This window comes from Dendropsophus ebraccatus, chromosome 1 (genome assembly GCF_027789765.1).
Source record: "Dendropsophus ebraccatus isolate aDenEbr1 chromosome 1, aDenEbr1.pat, whole genome shotgun sequence".
Taxonomy (NCBI): Eukaryota; Metazoa; Chordata; class Amphibia; order Anura; family Hylidae; genus Dendropsophus; species Dendropsophus ebraccatus.
In genome coordinates this window covers 99,577,554-99,602,240 of record NC_091454.1, presented here as the reverse complement: position 1 = coordinate 99,602,240, position 24,687 = coordinate 99,577,554, and the positions used below count along the sequence as shown (strand labels likewise).

The 24,687-nt window shown below is 43.0% G+C and overlaps 2 protein-coding genes across 3 annotated transcripts in view; both read right to left on the bottom strand.

Annotated features, from left to right (window-relative positions):
• Window positions 1–675: 675 nt before the first annotated feature.
• YAF2 (YY1 associated factor 2) lies at window positions 676–8,808 on the bottom strand. The gene is made up of 4 exons (XM_069975992.1): window positions 8,218–8,808; window positions 7,983–8,108; window positions 4,302–4,454; window positions 676–2,329 (listed from the first exon to the last, which is right to left on the bottom strand). The coding sequence occupies exons 1-4, from the start codon at window positions 8,241–8,243 to the stop codon at window positions 2,092–2,094; spliced, it is 543 nt and encodes a 180-aa protein (XP_069832093.1). The 5' UTR covers window positions 8,244–8,808; the 3' UTR covers window positions 676–2,091.
• A 13,553-nt stretch (window positions 8,809–22,361) lies between these two features.
• The window catches only part of ZCRB1 (zinc finger CCHC-type and RNA binding motif containing 1), a 26,185-nt gene continuing 23,859 nt past the window's right edge, over window positions 22,362–24,687 (bottom strand). For both annotated transcript variants that reach the window (XM_069975990.1, XM_069975991.1), the window contains 2 exons: window positions 23,885–23,960; window positions 22,362–22,679 (listed from right to left, as the gene is read on the bottom strand). In XM_069975990.1, the coding sequence (XP_069832091.1) occupies window positions 22,548–22,679; window positions 23,885–23,960 (208 nt within the window). In that variant the 3' untranslated portion in view covers window positions 22,362–22,547. The remainder of the gene's footprint in view (window positions 22,680–23,884; window positions 23,961–24,687) is intronic.

The window sequence follows — 24,687 nt, the reverse complement described above, 5'->3', positions numbered from 1 at the left end:
GTGACAATGATGTTGTCTTCAGGAGGCCGGCCGAACCGCTCCATCAGTCCTTCATGCCGGCCCCCCTCTGCCACGTCATCAGCTGTTCAGCCACGATTGGCTGAGCACAGTTATGCGGACCGGGGTCGACACAAATGCGTTAAAGAAGCAGTTCACTTTTTATTTTTTTCGCCCCCCCGGGAAGCCGCTGTCAAGTATACTTACAAAAGATGATCGGTGTCCCGTTCCCGTCGGTCAGTTCCGTCCCGCGGTGCCGTTCACATCGGGCGCGCGCTCACTTCCGCCGGCGCTGTGACTCCTCTTCTCTCCCTTGTCATTTGAACGCCGGAAGTCACGCGCTTCCATAGAGAATGCATGGAAGCGAGTGACTTCCGGCGTATAATCGCTGGGCAGAGAAGAGGACTCGCAGCAGCCGGCGGAAGTGAGCGCGCGCCCGATGTGAACGGCACCGCGGGACGGAACTGACCGACGGGAACGGGACACCGATCATCTTCTGTAAGTATACTTGACAGCGGCTACCCGGGGGGGGGCGAAAAAAATAAAAAGTGAACTGCTTCTTTAAGTATAATGCACCAACACTTCCAGTTTTAGCGTGGGTGGGGGGAGCACAGGGAAGGGGGCCATTCACATACATAACACACATTACAAAGTTGTATAACTTTGTAATGTGTGTTATTTTGTGAATAAATGTTTACCACCGCACTACCCCTTTAAGGATTATTATCAATGAGGAGCAGACAGAGACAGATGAAAGGTGCCCCAGAATGAGCTGGATAAACCTATTAAAGTACCTGGTGCCCTCCCTATTTAGGTGATTTAATCGTCTACTTCTCAGACTAGCGAATGCTAGCCTGGTCCAAGACATATCACTCTTTTTCTCAGATGAACCAGAACTAATTCACTGTGCATACTGTAGGCTGAAAAATAAGTGGTTACTTTGCCTAATGGTTGGGGTGTTGGGGAAAAAAGGAAGATTAAAAAGGGGAAAACTTACTTAACCATGTATGCACTCTCTCTGGCAGGGCAACATAGGGTGATGGATTTACATTATAATTTATGGCAGAAACTAATGTAAATTAAGGCTGAACAGCTGATGTAGATTTTGATTTGTGCAGCATGGACGACTACATATTTATTAAGAGGTATACACTTTTTTATATATTTAATCAAACCTACTTAAGAGAGGTCTTAAGTAGGTTGGAGTAAATTCTCCTAAGTATTTAATGAGAAATCTTTATGGAGAACCCAGGGGTTGCTTTCATGTCATTTACTATACAGGAGAGGGATCCATTCATAAACTATAGCTTGTTTAGCTTCATATAGGGATTTCTACTCATCTGAAGCCTCACACCACAGGTCAAAACACTTGTTCTACACTCTGAGTAACTGAAGAGCACGGATGTAGTTTACAAAACAGCTGCATGTAGCAGCCTACGCAGTGTGACTGCAGCTGAATCACACATGCAGAAATATTAGTTTATGTCATATCTTGCCACACCCACTCTCTGCAAATAATGTTTAGTATGTGTGAAAGGTCCTTATTAGTTGCTGCAAACTCTCACAGTCATCTAGCCATAACAGATAGCTACCTCTTTAAAGAGCAAAAGGTCAACTTACAAGAGGATAACAATTATGTTTCCAATATGTAGTCATGTGTCCAGCAATACATCTGTAAAAAGGGACTATTGTTACCTAGATTAAAGTAGGTTTCAGGATGGTACTGCTGTGAAGGGTTCCCCGTAACTACTGTACCAAGGGTTAAGAAGACTTGGAAAGTAAAGATCACGCAGGGTTGAGATGGCAGCTAGTGCAGACTACTGTCATCTGAAATATAACTGAGTGCCTAAATGAACCAGGAATATTGTACAGGTGAACATTTCCATTTATGCAAACCCTTTTCATCTTTTGGTGTCACTTACCATGAAAGTCTTATCTTTCAAGGTGCACTTAAAATATAGCATTAAAAAAATAAGTGCATACATACTCACTTTCTTTCTCAAAAATATCAGATTTGCGGCAGATTTTTCCCATGTAACTGTGGTGACTATTGGCAGAAAGAAGTCACAATATCTAGAAAACACTAGAGAACCTTTAATGAGATTCTCCATTTACAGATGAGGTTTCTCCCCTGGGCGATGATGACCTGGATATCCCCCTCTCCGTGTTTTCTGAGCCAGATCCACTTTGACTATGTTGGTCCACAGAAGTGGCACTGGATGTAGGAGGGGACTTTGTTTTCTCCTTAAAGTCTGTAATAATGACCGTTAGGTCCCCCACGGTAACTTCCAAATGCTGCGCACTACTTCTATCCACATTTTTCAACCGTGGCCTACAAAGAAGAAATACATTAAAAAAAAACAAACTTTTGCCTGGAATACTCTGATGTCTGTACTGTATGATTGGTTTCTTTGCTATCATTTAAAAAAAAAAAAAAAAAAAAAAAAAAAAAACACCTTTTACCACCCCATATACTTTTTTTTATATGGTAGTCAATGTATGACACATGCTACTACCCTGACATTGTCAAATGCATAGCTTAGGACAGGGAATGGCGTGGTTTTCATGTCAGGAGGGGATGCAACAGAAAGGAATCACTATGCTAACCTTATGAAGCATCACAAAATTACTTTTAGTAGGTATCAAAATGTAAAAATATTTTGGCAATTTTTTTTTTTTTTTTAAGACTAGTAGATCAGGTTAAATTAACCCCTTAAGGTCAAAGCCTATTTTCGTTTTTGCGCTTTTGCTTATTCCATTTTAAGTTTAAAAGTCCATAGCGCTTGCATTTTTTCACCTAGAGACGTATATGAGCGCTTATTTTTGGCGAAACCAATTGTACTTTGCAATGACAGGCATTATTTTTCCATAACATATGCTGCGAAACCGGAAAAAAATTTGCGCTGTCAAATTGAAAAAAAACGAATTTGTTTTGTTTTCGGGGAGTTTTGCATTTACACCGTCCGTCCTATGGTAAAACTGACTTGTTATGCATGTTCCTCAAGTCGTTACGATTACTATGATATATAACATGTATAACTTATATTGTATCGGATGGCCTGTAAAAAATTCAAACCATTGTTAACAAATATACGTTCCTTAAAATCGCTCCATTCCCAGGCTTATAGCGCTTTTATCCTTTGGTCTATGGGGCTGTGTGAGGTGTCAGTTTTTGCGCCATGATGTGTTCTTTCTATCGGTACCTTGATTGCGCATATACGACTTTTTGATCGATTTTTATTACATTTTTTCTGGATTTGATGCGACCAAAAATGCGCAATTTTGCACTTTGGAATTTTTTTTGCGCTGACGCCGTTTACCGTGCGAGATCAGGAATGTGATTAATTAATAGTTCGGGCGATTACGCGCGCGGCGATACTAAATATGTTTATTTATTTATTTATTAATTTATATTTATAAAATGGGAAAAGGGGGGTGATTTGGACTTTTATTAGGGGAGGGGATTTTTTATTAATAAAAACACTTTTTTACTTTTTTTTTTTTACTGTAACTAGAAGCCCCCCTGGGGGACTTGTATATAGACAGCACTGATCTCTCATAGAGATCAATGCTGTGTATATACACAGCAAAGATCGATGAGATCGGTCATAGATTACTATGGCCTGCTGCAGGCCATAGCAATCTATTGCCGAGCCGGGATCAGCGTCATTCCGACGCTGAGGCCCGGCACGGGCAGAAGAACGGATCTCCCCCCCGCGATCGCATCGCGGGGGGGAGATCCGTCCCACTAGACACCAGGGATGTGAGGTCTGAAGCCTCTAAGTGCAGCTGTCAGGTTTGACAGCTGCACTTAGAGGCTTAATTAGCCGGCGCGGCAACGGGACCCGCGCCGGCTAATAGAGGCACTGCCCGGCTGCACGTGTCAGCCGGGATCAGCGCCGTTCAGAGTGGGGTCCCGGCGGGACCCCGCTCTGAACGCCCCGAGCGGCACCATGACGTATCAGATACGTCATGGGTCGCTAAGGGGTTAATAGAATAATGTGGTCATATCTGCTAGCTGGTACCTGAACATTTGGCTCAACCTGCTGATCTCAGGGAACAGCTGCATGGAGAGGATGGGGAGGTCGGGTAAAGTATATATACCTTTATTCTATACCATAGATCTTGACAGACAAATAAAGAGACAGTTTGTGAAGAAAAGAGTCTCCCAGAAAAAAAAATAAAAACATGGTTCCAGACAGCAGTAAATTTTAATGCAGACAATACCAGGAAGTTTCTCCTTTATAATTTACCATCTGTTGGATCAGGTAAATGCAGGGTACAAACTACTTCAAAAATAATACCTTGCTTTCTTGTTACTGTTCTTTTTAATGGATGTTTCTTTTTCACTTTTCTCTTTCTCTGTTCTGTCCTTTTTCTCTTTCTTTGACTGCATGGGAGGCACAAATTGCTGCGTTACCTGCTGAGCAACCAACTGTGAAACAGGTCGTGGTTTCCTGCATAAAGAAAACAAAGTTATTTCTGGCAAACATGTTTCTTCATATAGATTTAGGACAAAGGCTACACTACCACTAAGAACTGGCGGCAATCTGCTGGCCCGCACTGCAGTCACTTTACAAACATTTAGATGAGGGTTTAAATAGAAATGCTCTCTTTATTCTACCCCATTAACACATCAATTAAGATAAAGCAAACCTCAAACTATTTACAGCATTTTTATACCCGGTCTGAAATAAATGTTACATAGAGCCCCGTTCACATCTGTGTTGGAAATGCCTCTGCAGCAAATTCTATCAGATTGTGCAGAAAGAATACCTCTGCAAAATGAGGTCCGCCATGACAGAACCCAGCAGACACTATCATAAATCAATGGAGTCTGACGGGCACCAATGAACATGATACTATCATATAACAGATCCAGATGCTGTGGCCATAATGCTACCAAGAACATGGACTAACATCGCCGCTGTGCCCCTATTACAGCTGTAACCCCTGGAGTTACCGAATGGAACCTAGATAACTATTATGCTTTATTACGTTCAGTTCTGTAGAACCATAAGAGGTGTAAACCCATTTGTACACATTTTTCATGACTTTCTTCTACACTTACATTCAATACCCAGAACATTATCCTGCTATTTTTCAAAGGACTCTGCATATTTACATGATTAAGGAGCTTGTCCGGGAATTGGAAAACCTGGATGCTTTCTTTCAGAACCAGCACCACCATTGTCCTTGAACTGTGTGTGGTGGTGGTGGAGCTAATCACCGACTAAGGGCCCTTTTACACAGAAAGATTATCTGCCAAAGATTTTAAGCCAAAACCAGGAACAGACTATAAACAGAGATCAGGTCATACAGGAGAGCCTGAGATTTCTTCTCTTTTCAAATCCAGTCCTGGCCTTGGCTTCAAATCTTTGGCTGATAATCTGTCAGATAATCTTTCTGTGTAAAAGGGCCCTAAAACTAAGCTGTAATACCACACACAACCTGTAGATGGGTGAGCTGCTGTTTCCAAAGGAAAACAGACATGTTTATCTAGTCCTGTACAAATCTTTTACATGGTCACTGTCACTTTGATAAGGCCCCTCCAACCTGCCGCTTACTGCCTGTTAGGATAAATGTGTCTCTAGTAACATACACAGAAAGACAATGCAAGTAGTGAGGGTGGGGGCTTAGCAAGTGCTATGTACTGTATAGAGGAGAAAGCATGCAAACACACTCCTCCAGAGGAGCTACACTGCTACAGCCCCCCCCCCCCCCATACTGTGGTGACTGGATGGCAGTGTGCTCCCCATGCTGTGGTGACTGGCTGGCAGTGTGCCCCCCCATACTGTGGTGACTGGCTGGCAGTGTGCCCCCCCATACTGTGGTGACTGGCTGGCAGTGTGCCCCCCCATACTGTGGTGACTGGCTGGCAGTGTGCCCCCCCCCCCCATACTGTGGTGACTGGCTGGCAGTGTGCCCCCCCCATACTGCGGTGACTGGCTGGCTGGCAGGATGCCCCCCCATACTGTGGGGTGACTGGCTGGCAGGGTGCTCCCCCATACTGTGGGGTGACTGGCTGGCAGGGTGCTCCCCATACTGTGGTGACTGGCTGGCAGGGTGCTCCCCCATACTGTGGTGCCTGGCTGGCAGGGTGCTCCCCCATACTGTGGTGCCTGGCTGGCAGGGTGCTCCCCCATACTGTGGTGCCTGGCTGGCAGGGTGCTCCCCCATACTGTGGTGCCTGGCTGGCAGGGTGCTCCCCCATACTGTGGTGCCTGGCTGGCAGGGTGCTCCCCCATACTGTGGTGCCTGGCTGGCAGGGTGCTCCCCCATACTGTGGTGCCTGGCTGGCAGGGTGCTCCCCCATACTGTGGTGGCTGGCTGGCAGGGTGCTCCCCCATACTGTGGTGGCTGGCTGGCAGGGTGCTCCCCCATACTGTGGTGGCTGGCTGGCAGGGTGCTCCCCCATACTGTGGTGGCTGGCTGGCAGGGTGCTCCCCCATACTGTGGTGGCTGGCTGGCAGGGTGCTCCCCCATACTGTGGTGGCTGGCTGGCAGGGTGCTCCCCCATACTGTGGTGGCTGGCTGGCAGGGTGCTCCCCCATACTGTGGTGGCTGGCTGGCAGGGTGCTCCCCCATACTGTGGTGGCTGGCTGGCAGGGTGCTCCCCCATACTGTGGTGGCTGGCTGGCAGGGTGCTCCCCCATACTGTGGTGGCTGGCTGGCAGGGTGCTCCCCCATACTGTGGTGGCTGGCTGGCAGGGTGCTCCCCCATACTGTGGTGGCTGGCTGGCAGGGTGCTCCCCCATACTGTGGTGGCTGGCTGGCAGGGTGCTCCCCCATACTGTGGTGGCTGGCTGGCAGGGTGCTCCCCCATACTGTGGTGGCTGGCTGGCAGGGTGCTCCCCCATACTGTGGTGGCTGGCTGGCAGGGTGCTCCCCCATACTGTGGTGGCTGGCTGGCAGGGTGCTCCCCCATACTGTGGTGGCTGGCTGGCAGGGTGCTCCCCCATACTGTGGTGACTGGCTGGCAGGGTGCTCCCCCATACTGTGGTGACTGGCTGGCAGGGTGCTCCCCCATACTGTGGTGACTGGCTGGCAGGGTGCTCCCCCATACTGTGGTGGCTGGCTGGCAGGGTGCTCCCCCATACTGTGGTGGCTGGCTGGCAGGGTGCTCCCCCATACTGTGGTGGCTGGCTGGCAGGGTGCTCCCCCATACTGTGGTGGCTGGCTGGCAGGGTGCTCCCCCATACTGTGGTGGCTGGCTGGCAGGGTGCTCCCCCATACTGTGGTGGCTGGCTGGCAGGGTGCTCCCCCATACTGTGGTGGCTGGCTGGCAGGGTGCTCCCCCATACTGTGGTGGCTGGCTGGCAGGGTGCTCCCCCATACTGTGGTGGCTGGCTGGCAGGGTGCTCCCCCATACTGTGGTGGCTGGCTGGCAGGGTGCTCCCCCATACTGTGGTGACTGGCTGGCAGGGTGCTCCCCCATACTGTGGTGGCTGGCTGGCAGGGTGCTCCCCCATACTGTGGTGGCTGGCTGGCAGGGTGCTCCCCCATACTGTGGTGGCTGGCTGGCAGGGTGCTCCCCCATACTGTGGTGGCTGGCTGGCAGGGTGCTCCCCCATACTGTGGTGGCTGGCTGGCAGGGTGCTCCCCCATACTGTGGTGGCTGGCTGGCAGGGTGCTCCCCCATACTGTGGTGACTGGCTGGCAGGGTGCTCTGGGCAGAGAAGTGAGCCCCTCACAGCCAGCATGGCCGACAATGGTAGAGGTCAGCCAGCTACTTCCTGTCCTGGAGCCATCAGTCATGTGACTGCTCGGGCCATGGACCAGTCTGTAGACACTGATACCGCCACCCCCCGTGATGTGACCCTCACGGAGCCGCCGGGCCAGGGGCTTCCCCAGAGCGGGGTGTCAGGCTCCGGTACCGGAGAGTGGTGGCCCCCGGGCAGCGCGCTGTGCAGCCGCCGGCCCATGTGAGCATTGTTCCCCGCTGGGCGGCCGGGCCGGGAGGAGGAGGCGGCGGCGGAGCTCACCGGGTGGACGTCCCCTTGCGCACATCACACATCAGGCACTTGAAGGCCTCGGCGCTGTTCTTGAAGGTGCACACGCTGCAGTCCCAGTATCCCTCGTCTGATGACGGCTTCGGCTGCCGCTTCGGCCTGGAGGAGAGAGAAGCGTGAGACGCAGACATGTCTACAGGCAGCAGCGCACAACAAGGCCCGCCTCGGGCGCTGCTCCCGTCCCCGGCACGGCCGCCCCTCAGCTCACCTGGTCGGGCTTTTCTTGTCTCCCATGCTGCGGCGGAGAACTAGAGGCGGAGGCCGAGCACCAGAGCCCCGGCACACGAGCGGTAGCAGGCGGCTGCACCGACCGCGATCAGCCGCAGCCAGCTGTCCGCCGCCACACGTGACCTGCGGCGTCCAATCACAGGACGCCCCTGGCCGAGTCCGAACAGCGGGAGAGGCGTCAGCTCATCATCTGACTGGGGAGGTAATGGAGCGGCTCCCGGGACACGAGCGTCGGGACAGCGGCGGCGGCTGCGTAATGAGAGGGTAATGGCGCCGCGACCAGAAGGCTGGCCCTCACAATACACACTCTATGCCATACTGTGCACGGCTTGGGATAATGTTATGTGGCTGCCCTAGTGATGAAGGGTCAGAAGGGAAGCCGGCGGCGGCCACCTCGGGTGTCTCACGGGCGGGCTCAGCAATGGGCCATGTACCGCTGCCAATAAGAAAACGACCTCCCTCTATGTGCGGCCTGGTCTGGTACTGCAGCTCAGGTCCCTGCAGACAAATGGGATTAAATAGCTGGAAATCGCACTTTTCTTCCCTTATAGAGCCCATATAGAACACGAAGGGGGGAAAAAGTAAACCTGTCTCAGTTGTCCCTAGCAACCAATCAGATTCCACCTTTCATTCCTCACAGACTTTGGAAAATGAAAGGTGGAATCTGATTGGTTGCTAGGGGCAACTGAGACAGTTCTACTCTACAACAGTTTGAGAAGTCTGATGAAGTGCAGTTGTCTGGCTTCTGTCTGTAGTGGATGGGACACATAGCCACTTATATAGATAGATCTTAGAAGCTTCCCCATAACCTTATCCTAATCTTTTATTCAAAGACGTTCAAAGGACTGATTTATAGGGGCTGGCAAGATACCAAAGATTTTTACAATAAAACCTTGGTGTTCAAACGCATCTAAATTCTAACTGTTCGGTATGCAAACGAAAACTTACCTGGAAGTAACGTGTGGAATTACAACTTTTTTTTACGAGTGTGGATGGTGGGTTGTACTTGGTGAGTGTAACGCTGGTGAGGCCTCACATACAGTACTGCATAGGACTGCTGGAGTACATATACAGTACAGTAGTAGTACAGTCAGTGCACCACCATCTCCCATCCTATATAGTACTCTATAATATAGATTGCTGGAGTGCATATACAGTACAGTAGTAGTACAGTCAGTGCACCACCATCTCCCATCCTGTACTGTATAAGATTGCTGCAGTGCATATACAGTACAGTAGTAGTACTGGCAGTGCACCACCATCTCCCATCCTGTACTGTATAAGACTGCTGGAGTGCATATACAGTACAGTAGTAGTACAGCCAGTGCACCACCATCTCCCATCCTGTACTGTATAAGATTGCTGCAGTGCATATACAGTACAGTAGTAGTACTGGCAGTGCACCACTATCTCCCATCCTATACTGTATAAGATTGCTGGAGTGCATATATAGTACAGTAGTAGTAATACAGTCAGTGCACCACCATCTCCCATCCTATACTGTATAAGACTGCTGAAGTGCATATACAGTACAGTAGTAGTACAGTCAGTGCACCACCATCTCCCATCCTGTACTGTATAAGACTGCTGGAGTGTATATACAGTACAGTAGTAGTACAGTCATTGCACCACCATCTCCCATCCTGTACTGTATAAGACTGCTGGAGTGCATATACAGTACAGTAGTAGTACAGTCAGTGCACCGCCATCTCCCATCCTGTACTGTATAAGACTGCTGGAGTGCATATACAGTACAGTAGTAGTAGTACAGTCAGTGCACCACTATCTCCCATCCTATACAGTGCTGTGATACCAAAGATTTTTACAATAAAACCTTGGTGTTCAAACGCATCTAAATTCTAACTGTTCGGTATGCAAACAAAAACTTACCTGGAAGTAACGTGTGGAATTACAACTTTTTTTTACGAGTGTGGATGGTGGGTTGTACTTGGTGAGTGTAACGCTGGTGAGGCCTCACATACAGTACTGCATAGGACTGCTGGAGTACATATATAGTACAGTAGTAGTACAGTCAGTGCACCACCATCTCCCATCCTATATAGTACTCTATAATATAGATTGCTGGAGTGCATATACAGTACAGTAGTAGTACAGTCAGTGCACCACCATCTCCCATCCTGTACTGTATAAGATTGCTGCAGTGCATATACAGTACAGTAGTAGTACTGGCAGTGCACCACTATCTCCCATCCTATACTGTATAAGATTGCTGGAGTGCATATATAGTACAGTAGTAGTAATACAGTCAGTGCACCACCATCTCCCATCCTATACTGTATAAGACTGCTGAAGTGCATATACAGTACAGTAGTAGTACAGTCAGTGCACCACCATCTCCCATCCTGTACTGTATAAGACTGCTGGAGTGTATATACAGTACAGTAGTAGTACAGTCATTGCACCACCATCTCCCATCCTGTACTGTATAAGACTGCTGGAGTGCATATACAGTACAGTAGTAGTACAGTCAGTGCACCGCCATCTCCCATCCTGTACTGTATAAGACTGCTGGAGTGCATATACAGTACAGTAGTAGTAGTACAGTCAGTGCACCACTATCTCCCATCCTATACAGTGCTGTATATGATTGCTGGAGTGCATATACAGTACAGTATTAGTACAGTCAGTGCACCGCCATCTCCCATCCTATACTGTATAAGACTGCTGGAGTGCATATACAGTACAGTAGTAGTACAGCCAGTGCACCACCATCTCCCATCCTGTACTGTATAAGACTGCTGGAGTGCATATACAGTACAGTATTAGTACAGTCAGTGCACCGCCATCTCCCATCCTATACTGTATAAGACTGCTGGAGTGCATATACAGTACAGTATTAGTACAGTCAGTGCACCACCATCTCCCATCCTGTACTGTATAAGATTGCTGGAGTGCATATACAGTACAGTATTAGTACAGCCAGTGCACCACCATCTCCCATCCTGTACTGTATAAGACTGCTGGAGTGCATATACAGTACAGTAGTAGTAGTAGTAGTAGTAGTAGTAGTACAGTCAGTGCACCACTATCTCCCACACATTACAGTGCTGGTGGTGACTACACACGGTTGGGAAGCCACCCAGATGACTACCTACCCACCCCTGCCTGCTGCGCAATGGGGGATTAAAACTCTCCAGTATAAAACTGCTGCTGCAGCCGTGGCCAGTATGTGCTGCAAGCTGCACAGGAGCTTTATACAGTGATGCAGGGAACCAAATCAGCCCATTTGGGCTGATTTTTTTCCTTTAAGCATGGGCAATTTTCAATGTAATAAATGATATTGTACAGTATAGTGCTGCTCTGTATTGTACTGTAGTGCAGTGATCACACTGGGCACTATACAATGTAATAAATGATACTGTACAGTATAGCGCTGTTCTGTATTGTACTGCAGTGATTACACTGGGCACTATACAATGTAAAAAATAATACTGTACAGTATAGTGCTGCTCTGTACTGCAGTGATTATACTGGGCAGTATACAATGTAATAAATGGTACTGTACAGTATAGTGCTGTTATGTACTGTACTGCAGTGATTACACTGGGCACTATACAATGTAATAAATGATACTGTACAGTATAGTGCTGCTCTGTATTGTACTGTACTGCAGTGATTACACTGGGCACTATACAATGTAATAAATGATACTGTACAGTATAGTGCTGTTCTATATTGTACTGTACTGCAGAGATTACACTGGGCACTATACAATGTAATAAATGATACTGTACAGTATAGTGCTGCTCTGTATTGTACTGTACTGCAGTGATTACACTGGGCACTATACAATGTAATAAATGATACTGTACAGTATAGTGCTGTTCTGTATTGTACTGTACTGCAGAGATTACACTGGGCACTATACAATGTAACAAATGATACTGTACAGTATAGTGCTGCTCTGTATTGTACTGTACTGCAGTGATTATACTGGGCACTATACAATGTAATAAATGATACTGTACAGTATAGTGCTGCTCTGTATTGTACTGCAGAGATTACACTGGGCACTATACAATGTAATAAATGATACTGTACAGTATAGTGCTGCTCTGTATTGTACTGCAGAGATTACACTGGGCACTATACAATGTAATAAATGATACTGTACAGTATAGTGCTGCTCTGTACTGTACTGCAGTAATTACACTGGGAACTATACAATGTAATAAATGGTACTGTACAATATAGTGCTGCTCTGTACTGCAGTGATTACACTGTGCACTATACAATGTAATAAATGGTACTGTACAGTATAGTGCTGTTATGTACTGTACTGCAGTGATTACACTGGGCACTATACAATGTAATACATGATACTGTACAATATAGTGCTGTTCTGTAGTGATTATATTGGGCACAATACAATGTAATAAATGATACTGTACTGTATAGTGCTGTTCTGTACTGCAGTGATTATACTGGGCACTATACAATGTAATAAATGGTACTGTACAGTATAGTGCTGTTCTGTATTGTACTGCAGAGATTACACTGGGCACTATAAGATGTAATAAATGGTACTGTACTGTATAGTGCTGTTCTGTATTGTACTGTACTGCAGTGATTACACTGGGCACTATACAATGTAATAAATGATACTGTACAGTATAGTGCTGCTCTGTATTGTACTGCAGAGATTACACTGGGCACTATACAATGTAATAAATGACACTGTACAGTATAGTGCTGCTCTGTATTGTACTGTACTGCAGTGATTACACTGGGCACTATACAATGTAATAAATGATACTGTACAGTATAGTGCTGTTCTGTACTGCAGTGATTATACTGGGCACTATACAATGTAACATATGGATACTGTACAGTATAGTGCTGTTCTGTATTGTACTGTACTGCAGTGATTACACTGGGCACTATACAATGTAATAAATGATACTGTACAGTATAGTGCTGCTCTGTATTGTACTGTACTGCAGTGATTATACTGGGCACTATACAATGTAATAAATGGTACTGTACAGTATAGTGCTGTTATGTACTGTACTGCAGTGATTACACTGGGCACTATACAATGTAATAAATGATACTGTACAGTATAGTGCTGTTCTGTACTGCAGTGATTACACTGGGCACTATACAATGTAATACATGATACTGTACAGTATAGTGCTGTTCTGTATTGTACTGTACTGCAGTGATTACACTGGTCACTATACAATGTAATAAATGATACTGTACAGTATAGTGCTGTTCTGTATTGTACTGCAGTGATTATACTGGGCACTATACAATGTAATATATGATACTGTACAGTATAGTGCTGTTATGTACTGTACTGCAGTGATTACACTGGGCACTATACAATGTAATACATGATACTGGACAGTATAGCGCTGTTCTGTACTGCAGACATTACACTGGGCACTATACCATGTAATAAATGATACTGTACAGTATAGTGCTGCTCTGTATTGTACTGCAGAGATTACACTGGGCACTATACAATGTAATAAATGATACTGTACAGTATAGTGCTGCTCTGTATTGTACTGCAGAGATTACACTGGGCACTATACAATGTAATAAATGATACTGTACAGTATAGTGCTGCTCTGTATTGTACTGCAGAGATTACACTGGGCACTATACAATGTAATAAATGATACTGTACAGTATAGTGCTGCTCTGTACTGCAGTGATTATACTGGGCACTATACAATGTAATAAATGGTACTGTACAGTATAGTGCTGTTATGTACTGTACTGCAGTGATTACACTGGGCACTATACAATGTAATAAATGATACTGTACAGTATAGCCCTGTTCTGTACTGCAGAGATTACACTGGGCACTATACAATGTAATAAATGATACTGTACAGTATAGTGCTCCTCTGTATTGTACTGCAGAGATTACACTGGGCACTATACAATGTAATAAATGATACTATACAGTATAGTGCTGCTCTGTATTGTACTGCAGAGATTACACTGGGCACTATACAATGTAATAAATGACACTGTACAGTATAGTGCTGCTCTGTATTGTACTGTACTGCAGTGATTACACTGGGCACTATACAATGTAATAAATGGTACTGTACAGTATAGTGCTGTTATGTACTGTACTGCAGTGATTACACTGGGCACTATACAATGTAATAAATGATACTGTACAGTATAGTGCTGCTCTGTATTGTACTGTACTGCAGTGATTACACTGGGCACTATACAATGTAATAAATGATACTATACAGTATAGTGCTGCTCTGTATTGTACTGCAGAGATTACACTGGGCACTATACAATGTAATAAATGACACTGTACAGTATAGTGCTGCTCTGTATTGTACTGTACTGCAGTGATTACACTGGGCACTATACAATGTAATAAATGGTACTGTACAGTATAGTGCTGTTATGTACTGTACTGCAGTGATTACACTGGGCACTATACAATGTAATAAATGATACTGTACAGTATAGTGCTGTTCTGTATTGTACTGTACTGCAGTGATTACACTGGGCACTATACAATGTAATACATGATACTGTACAGTATAGTGCTGCTCTGTATTGTACTGCACTGCAGTGATTACACTGGGCACTATACAATGTAATAAATGATACTGTACAGTATAGCCCTGTTCTGTACTGCAGAGATTACACTGGGCACTATACAATGTAATAAATGATACTGTACAGTATAGTGCTGTACTGTACTGCAGTGATTATACTGGGCACTATACAATGTAATAAATGATACTGTACAGTATAGTGCTGCTCTGTATTGTACTGCAGAGATTACACTGGGCACTATACAATGTAATAAATGATACTGTACAGTATAGTGCTGTACTGTACTGCAGTGATTACACTGGGCACTATACAATGTAATAAATGACACTGTACAGTATAGTGCTGCTCTGTATTGTACTGTACTGCAGTGATTATACTGGGCACTATACAATGTAATAAATGATACTGTACAGTATAGTGCTGCTCTGTATTGTACTGTACTGCAGTGATTACACTGGGCACTATACAATGTAATAAATGATACTGTACAGTATAGTGCTGTTCTGTATTGTACTGTACTGCAGTGATTACACTGGGCACTATACAATGTAATACATGATACTGTACAGTATAGTGCTGTTCTGTAGTGATTATATTGGGCACAATACAATGTAATAAATGATACTGTACTGTATAGTGCTGTTCTGTACTGCAGTGATTATACTGGGCACTATACAATGTAATAAATGGTACTGTACAGTATAGTGCTGTTCTGTATTGTACTGTACCGCAGGGATTACACTGGGCACTATACAATGTAATCAATGGTACTGTACAGTATAGTGCTGTTCTGTATTGTACTGCAGAGATTACACTGGGCACTATAAGATGTAATAAATGATACTGTACAGTATAGTGCTGCTCTGTATTGTACTGTACTGCAGTGATTACACTGGGCACTATAAGATGTAATAAATGATACTGTACAGTATAGTGCTGCTCTGTATTGTACTGTACTGCAGTGATTATACTGGGCATTATACAATGTAATAAATGATACTGTACAGTATAGTGCTGCTCTGTATTGTACTGCAGAGATTACACTGGGCACTATACAATGTAATAAATGACACTGTACAGTATAGTGCTGCTCTGTATTGTACTGTACTGCAGTGATTACACTGGGCACTATACAATGTAATAAATGATACTGTACAGTATAGTGCTGTTCTGTACTGCAGTGATTATACTGGGCACTATACAATGTAACATATGGATACTGTACAGTATAGTGCTGTTCTGTATTGTACTGTACTGCAGTGATTACACTGGGCACTATACAATGTAACATATGGATACTGTACAGTATAGTGCTGCTCTGTATTGTACTGTACTGCAGTGATTATACTGGGCACTATACAATGTAATAAATGATACTGTACAGTATAGTGCTGTTCTGTACTGCAGTGATTATACTGGGCACTATACAATGTAACATATGGATACTGTACAGTATAGTGCTGTTCTGTATTGTACTGTACTGCAGTGATTACACTGGGCACTATACAATGTAACATATGGATACTGTACAGTATAGTGCTGCTCTGTATTGTACTGTACTGCAGTGATTATACTGGGCACTATACAATGTAATAAATGGTACTGTACAGTATAGTGCTGTTATGTACTGTACTGCAGTGATTACACTGGGCACTATACAATGTAATAAATGATACTGTACAGTATAGTGCTGTTCTGTACTGCAGTGATTACACTGGGCACTATACAATGTAATACATGATACTGTACAGTATAGTGCTGTTCTGTAGTGATTATACTGGGCACAATACAATGTAATAAATGATACTGTACAGTATAGTGCTGTTCTGTATTGTACTGTACTGTACTGCAGTGATTACACTGGTCACTATACAATGTAATACATGATACTGTACAGTATAGTTCTGTTCTGTATTGTACTGCAGTGATTATACTGGGCACTATACAATGTAATATATGATACTGTACAGTATAGTGCTGTTATGTACTGTACTGCAGTGATTACACTGGGCACTATACAATGTAATACATGATACTGGACAGTATAGCGCTGTTCTGTACTGCAGAGATTACACTGGGCACTATACCATGTAATAAATGATACTGTACAGTATAGTGCTGTTCTGTATTGTACTGCAGAGATTACACTGGGCACTATACAATGTAATAAATGATACTGTACAGTATAGTGCTGCTCTGTATTGTACTGTAGTGCAGTGATTATACTGGGCAGTATACAATGTAATAAATGGTACTGTACAGTATAGTGCTGCTCTGTATTGTACTGTACTGCAGTGATTACACTGGGCACTATACAATGTAATAAATGATACTGTACAGTATAGTGCTGTACTGTACTGCAGTGATTATACTGGGCACTATACAATGTAATAAATGATACTGTACAGTATAGTGCTGTTCTGTATTGTACTGTACTGCAGTGATTACACTGGGCACTATACAATGTAATAAATGATACTGTACTGTATAGTGCTGTACTGTACTGCAGAGATTACACTGGGCACTATACAATGTAATACATGATACTGTACCGTATAGTGCTGTTATGTACTGTACTGCAGTGATTACACTGGGCACTATACAATGTAATAAATGGTACTGTACAGTATAGTGCTGTTATGTACTGTACTGCAGTGATTACACTAGGCACTATACAATGTAATATATGATACTGTACAGTATAGTGCTGTTCTGTACTGCAGTGATTACACTGGGCACTATACCATGTAATATATGATATTGTACAGTATAGTGCTGCTCTGTATTGTACTGCAGTGATTACACTGGGCACTATACAATGTAATAAATGATACTGTACAGTATAGTGCTGTACTGTAGTGATTACACTGGGCACTATACAATGTAATAAATGATACTGTACAGTATAGTGCTGTTCTGTACTGCAGTGATTACACTGGGCACTATACAATGTAATAAATTATACTGTACTGTATAGTGCTGTTCTGTATTGTATTGTACTGTACTGTAGTGATTACACTGGGCACTATACAATGTAATAAATGGTACTGTACAGTATAGTGCTGCTCTGTACTGCAGTGATTATACTGGGCACTATACAATGTAATATATGGTACTGTACAGTATAGTGCTGTTCCGTATTGTACTGCAGTGATTATACTGGGCACTATACAATGTAATAAATGATACTATACTGTATAGTGCTGTTCTGTAGTGATTACACTGGGCACTATACAATGTAATAAATGATACTGTACTGTATAGTGCTGTTCTGTACTGATTACACTGGGCACTATACAATGTAATATGATACTGTACAGTATAGTGCTGCTCTGTATTGTACTGTACTGCACTTCAGTGATTACACTGGGCACTATACAATGTAATATATGGTACTGTACAGTATAGTGCTCCTCTGTACTGCAGTGATTATACTGGGCACTATACAATGTAATAAATGATACTGTACTGTATAGTGCTGTTATGTACTGATTACACTGGGCACTATACAATGTAATAAATGATACTGTACAGTATAGTGCTGCTCTGTATTGTACTGTACTGCAGAGATTACACTGGGCACTATACAATGTAATAAATCATACTGTACAGCAGGGCTGTGGAGTCGGAGCTAGCTTTGGTCGGAGTTGGAAAAAAATGTACTGACTCCGACTCCAGCTTTTAAAAAATATTTAAAAAATGTAGAATTGAATTTTCATATAATATAAGTTTTGCTCATGAATATATATTATGAGCAACATTCTAATAAGACTCTATTAGGACCCTATTAGATAAGGATGGTTATGGAAAAGTTGTCAGTCACTATTTGGCAGTTTGTTTCTGAGCTGGAGAAGTCCATTGTGTGGGGGGAGATCTGTGCTGTTCTCTTCCTGGATGCTGGATGACTGTATATGAGCAGCAGTGTAATATGAAGATATCCTGTGTAATATAGAGGAGGAGGAGAAGACATAAGTAGTGTAGCAGTAACCTCTGTCCTCATTGTGGTGTTTTCTCTCTGGGAAAAGGTTGTGGGGGAGATTTATCAAACATGGTGTAAAGTGAAACTGGCTCAGTTGCCCCTAGCAACCAATCAGATTCCACCTTTCATTCCTCACAGACGCTTTGGAAAATGACAGGTGGAATCTGATTGGTTACTAGGGGCAACTGAGACAGTTTCACTTCACACCATGTTTGATAAATCTCTTCCTGTGTGTTTTTCTTCAGTGTTTTCTGACTGCAGCTGTGTGTGTGTGTGTGTGCTATGGCTGCAGCAGGCTGTGTGTGTGTGCGTGTGCTTTGGATGCAGCAGGCTGTGTGTATGTGTGCTATGGCTGCAGCAGGCTGTGTGTATGTGTGCTATGGCTGCAGCAAGCTGTGTCTGTGTGTGTGCGCACTATGGCTGCAGCAGGCTGTGTGTATGTGTGCTATGGCTGCAGTAGTGTGTGTGTGCGCTATCGCGTGCCCCCACAGTGACCTTCAGAGAGCATTCTGAGTGTGTGTAGCACAAAACAGCTGTGGCCTATCTATCACAACTGCAATGCATTACACCTGCTAGGATTGTGCTGTGGACGGCTTTCAGTACAGTAAAGGAAGAAAAATCTAGTATAGTACCGTGTTAAACAGAAAATATATGTGGTGGTAAATACTTTTAATGAAAGTATAATAGGAGTGATACCTTTATTGGCCAACAAAAAAATTGTTATAATTGTGAGCTTTCAGAATTCAAAAGATCCTTTAGTAAACTTGTCTGATGAAGGAATCTTTTGAATCCCGAAAACTCACAATTATAACACTTTTTTTGTTGTCCAATAAAGTTATCACTCCTATTATACTTTGATCAAAATTATTTACTACCACATGGATCCTGCTCCGACATGCTCCGCTGGTCACCGCTATATCACCTTGCATTGGGTGAGTGCACAAGGATCACATAGCTGTTCATGAGTGCCTATCTGATTTCTATATGAATTGTATATACCTTGAACAGGCTGCTTAGGATTTACGTATGGATAAAAACTCCTTACTTTTACTTTTTTAGGAGACTTTCCTTAACAATGACTTTTGGATTGGCGAGGGAATCTATAAGATTAGCAACTTCTTAAGAGGTGGAATTTGAAGCGGAGCTCGCACCATGGATGGCGCTTGAAATTCCATGGGATTTCTTGTGTGCCTCTGCTCTCCGCTCAAAGAATTGACATGTTAATTCTTGAGTAAAGGAGCACGAGAAATCCCATTAAAACGATTGGACAGGTAGACTTTAAAGCACCATCCGCAGTGTGAGCTTCGCTTGATATTCTTTTGCTTAGTGTTAACAGGCCCTATAGACCTAAGTCCGTTATATTTAGCTATAATGGGCGTAAACACTTTCCAGAAAAAACTACCAGCTCTAGCTTTAGAAAAAAAAAAAATAAAGTGTACCTGTTGTTATAACTTTTAAATCTAAATCAGCAGATGTAATATAAAGCAAGTCTGCAATATACATTCATTTTTTTTTTTTAGATATTATGAAAAACACGGCACCTTCTGTGTTCATTATGTTTTTTTTTCTAAGCACAGGAGTTATTTCCCAGGTCATCTGAGCACTCAAGAGAGGAGTCAGCCCTTTAACTGATAGACACATTGAGCTGGGACTTCATTTATTTTGTCTTTTTTTTTTTAACCAGCACAAGATTAAAAAGCTTCAGGAGACTGGACCTAGATTTCTGTTAAGTATAGCTTTTTTTTACAGCATGATAACAAATAATTTATGTAAATTGAACACTTGCTTTATTTCACATATACTGTTGATTTAGACTTTAAAGGTTATAATGACAGTGACACTTTAAGGCAATGTTACCAGACAGTAGTTTGGTCAGTATTTTGCAACCAAAACCAGGAGTGTACTGAAAACACAGAAAGGTGTCTCCGTCCAATATCTCACATGGGAGCACATAAAGAGAGCTTTTCTTGTACTGCTCCATTGGTAAAGAATTCCTACAAAATATGGCAAAAGTTCCACCAACAGGTTTGGAAGGCAGGTGTTATCTCCATGTCATCAAAATGCAAAATGCTTCACTTTGTTATTACTGTAAATTCGCTCATCTCCAATTAGAGTTGCTCGTTTTGCATTTGTATGGATGGATAAAGCTAATAAAACTATTGAACAGAACCCCTAAAAGCCTCACACATAAAGATGAGACCAGCATTTCTTCAAATTCTCTCATCTATGTTTTTAAAGTGTCACTGTTCTTATATCTTTGTAAATTTTAATCAACAGTAGGTTATATAAAGCAAGTTTTCAATTTACAGTTTTTTTTTTTGTTTTTTTTTGGTATTATGCTTTAAAACAACGCTATACTTACTTGAATCCAGGTCCAGTCTCATGATGCAGTCTTCACACTGCCTTAAAATTTAGGAAAAAAGCCAGCAGCCACATGTTAGCTGGAAGGCAATTGAAGTTTATGATCTGCCTTTCATACATGGTGTTTTTTGGGGTGTCGTTTTTCTTTTTTAAGGCAATTTGGCAGTTTTTCCAATATGCAGCATGCTGAGGGTGGGTTGTGTTTTTTTTTGCAAACTGTGGTGTTCTTCTCTAATAAACTGGGAACATTCTGGTCACCTAAAAACACCATTGCTGTGTGGATGGCATTTTTTTCTGGTGTCAAACAACTAAGTCACAATGGCAGAGGAAAATTAAGTTCAGCCATCTTGGTGCACATAAAAACGCCTTAACCTACAAAAAGATTATTCACACAAAGTAAAAAATGCCAGAAAAAAAACCCAGAAGAAATGCAAAAAAAAACAAAACTTTTTTTCCCCTGGAAATTTTTTGGAGGCCAGAAAATCACCACACAAAAAATGTTAGGACACCCTGAAGGTAGTTCTTTAGTTTTGTGCTGGTAAAAAAAAAAAAGAGATTAAACACAGGATATCCTGGTCATGTGATGGACGGACGCATTGAGCTGTAACACTGCACTGGCCGGGACTTCCTGAGCTTAGTCTCTTTTTCGAATAGCAGAAGACTAAAAAGCAGCATTCAGGGGACTGGACTTGGATATAACCAAGTATAGCTTTGTTTTACTGCATGATTAATAAAAAAAATATATAATTTATGTATATTGCAAACTTGCTTTATTTTACATCCCCTGCTGATTTTGAAAGTAATAACAGGTTCCATTTAATGTCTCATGTTACTCCCGGATTGTTTTGTGTACTTTTAAAATGGTTAGCAACAACAGTAGACACTTTTATTTACAAACACATATAACAGCCTAAACTCCCAATGGTACTGCCACATGTATGACACTAATGCTATGTAGCCTAAGCTCCAAACCAGATTATTACCAGTGTCCAGTTTTCCAGAAGTGACCAAATACTTAACTCAATGGGTACACGGCTGCATGAAAAAAGCCTGTTTGACTAACTCATAGGGGGACATTTATCAAAGGGTGTAAAATTTAGACTGGTGCAAACTGCCCACAGCAACCAATCACAGCTCAGCTTTCAGCTCTGGTGAAAGGAAAGAGGAGCTGTGATTGGTTGCTGTGGGCAGTTTGCACCAGTCTAAATTTTACACCCTTTGATAAATCTCCCCCATAATGTTCTTATACACAATGATATAAATAAAATAACTTGTTAAAATAGTGACTATGGGGGAAAATCCAGAACAAAATGTTCTATCACTTTGGAAGAAGCAATGTATACAGTCCGTGTATAGCATCTGCAAGTTGAGTAATGGCAAGATGTCTTGGTGTATGCATACACTCAATCACTAAGTTCTTCCTCATCACTGAAATACGCGCTCTTTTTTATTCGAGGTCGCCTTGAGTCGTCCGATGTAGAGGATTCCCCTGCTGCTTGTCTGAATTTGTTTTTCTCTTCTTCAATTCTTGCTTGCTGGAATAAGAGCAATAATAAATATTGGAAATAAATCATTTTTATTGAAGTTTACCTCCTATAATCTCCTGTAGTACATAAAGTTAGGTTTTTCAGGCCCTATATGTGTCTGTGGAGAGAACTGTAAGTAAGGTCTTGTGATTACAGCAGCAATTTAAGCATTCAGTCTGTTCTGTGATTGTAAAGTATTACAGTATACTAAAAAGGGGAGGGAAGAATGAAACTAGAAACTATAACCAGGACTGCAGCTACACTAGATCTGTAAAGGCTGTTTTAGATATATGTAAATTAGGCTGTTTAATGCACTGGGTGCAGGACTACTGCTCCGCTGGCTTGACCTTACTGTTGAACATTGAGTTAGTGTTCTGCAGTGACTTCACTCCAACACACCAAATGAATATTCATGAAAAAGGGTGGATTGGTGCACAGAGGATGGTAGACCCACCTCCAGTGCAGCAAAACACCAAATTTATACATTGATTAAAGTGATTTAGCAAAAACAGCCCTAAGGAAGAAGACAAGAAAATGTTAGTCGAGATGGGAATATCCCTTTAAGTATAACATTCTTCTGCTAAATTACAAAAGAAAGGTTTTCAGATCTGCTGGAAAGTCTCTGCAAAGGTACATGAGGATCTAAGTAAAGCTTCTCTTTTGTTCATTGAAGGACAACTTTAAAGCAACTGTTCAGTCACAACCTCAGAATGATAAGTCATTTATTTTTCTAAAGACCATAATACATGGCCTGCAAAAGGACGCTGGTTGACCTCAGGGAGATAAACCAAAACACCACAGAGATACCATCACGTGTCTCGACGTCAGTGTATTCTAGAGCATTGCCCCCTGGGAAATCAAATATGCAAAAAACACTGCAGAGACACCATCACGTGTCTCGATGTCAGTGAACTAGCCAGACCTTCCTACGGGAAGGAACAACCAAGCCAAGGAATGTCTCCAGTCAAGGAAACCACCCAAGCATGGTATCCATCCACAGATAGCCAGCAGACCATCACTATAGTCATTGTGTATTTAGAAAATGCTGAAAGTACATGTCGACTGATCATTGCCTTTTAACATGAGCTATTACACAAAAGAAGATTATCAGCAAAGTACTGCCAATAATCGTTTCCCATAATAGGACACTAAGACTTGGTACAATGTATCTCTAGTAAGAGAGGTGGATTATCCAAGTAAATTAACAATTATACCTGGAATGCGATGGCTTGACTAAGACTGTCAAGAGCAGGATCTTCACCTTCATCTTCACTCTGTTCCTCTTCAACACTGTGAGATGAAATAGGTACCTGTGAGGACCATGTCGACAATACAATGCTCTATTATGGTTAAAACGGTGTTCCGGGGAAAAAAAAAATAACTAGTTACCTATCGAAAGGGTTAACCCTTCCCTATTATACTTAACTATCCTTAACTGGCTGCCCTGGGAGATCACTGATCCGGTCACATCCTCCGACTCTGATCTTTTGTCTTCCTGTGACGACCCGCATCTTCTCTTCTTCCGGTACAGTGACATGTTTAAAAGGATTCTGGCACATGCGCTGTGCAATCCACTTATATTCGCACCACACATGCGCAGGTGACGTCACCATACCCATACTGAGCCTGCACCTGGCTCTCTTTCTTCTTATTGGCAGCACAACATTGAATCCCGATTGGCTGGCTAGTGTGTATCAGCCAATAAGGTCTGGTAAGCGAGGTAAATAAAATAGCGGCACTCACAGTCTTCTCTTCAAGCTTTATTGTAGCATAAAGGTCATAAAATCTTAACAAACATTGAATTGAGGGAGGACAAACAGAGGTGCACAAAGCGACGGACCATTTTGTGCAAGTTCACTTCGTCACGGCTTGATACCAGTGACAGTGTCAAGCCGTGATGAAGTGCGCTTGCGCACAAAATGGTCCGTTGCTTTGTGCACCTTTGTTTGTCCTCCCTCACCTCTGTGTTGTTCGTCATGATTTTTATGACCTTTATACTACAATAAAGCTTGAAGAG

What these genes read in the sequence shown, in the direction of transcription:
- YAF2 (XM_069975992.1), bottom strand. Translation starts at nt 8,243, where the DNA reads ATGGGAGACAAGAAAAGCCCGACCAG. An exon ending in CGCAAGGGGACGTCCACCCG is followed by an intron (nt 4,455 to 7,982) that starts GTGAGCTCCGCC and finishes TTCTTTATGCAG; the next exon opens with GAAACCACGACCTGTTTCAC. An exon ending in AACAGTAACAAGAAAGCAAG is followed by an intron (nt 2,330 to 4,301) that starts GTATTATTTTTG and finishes TCTTCTTTGTAG; the next exon opens with GCCACGGTTGAAAAATGTGG.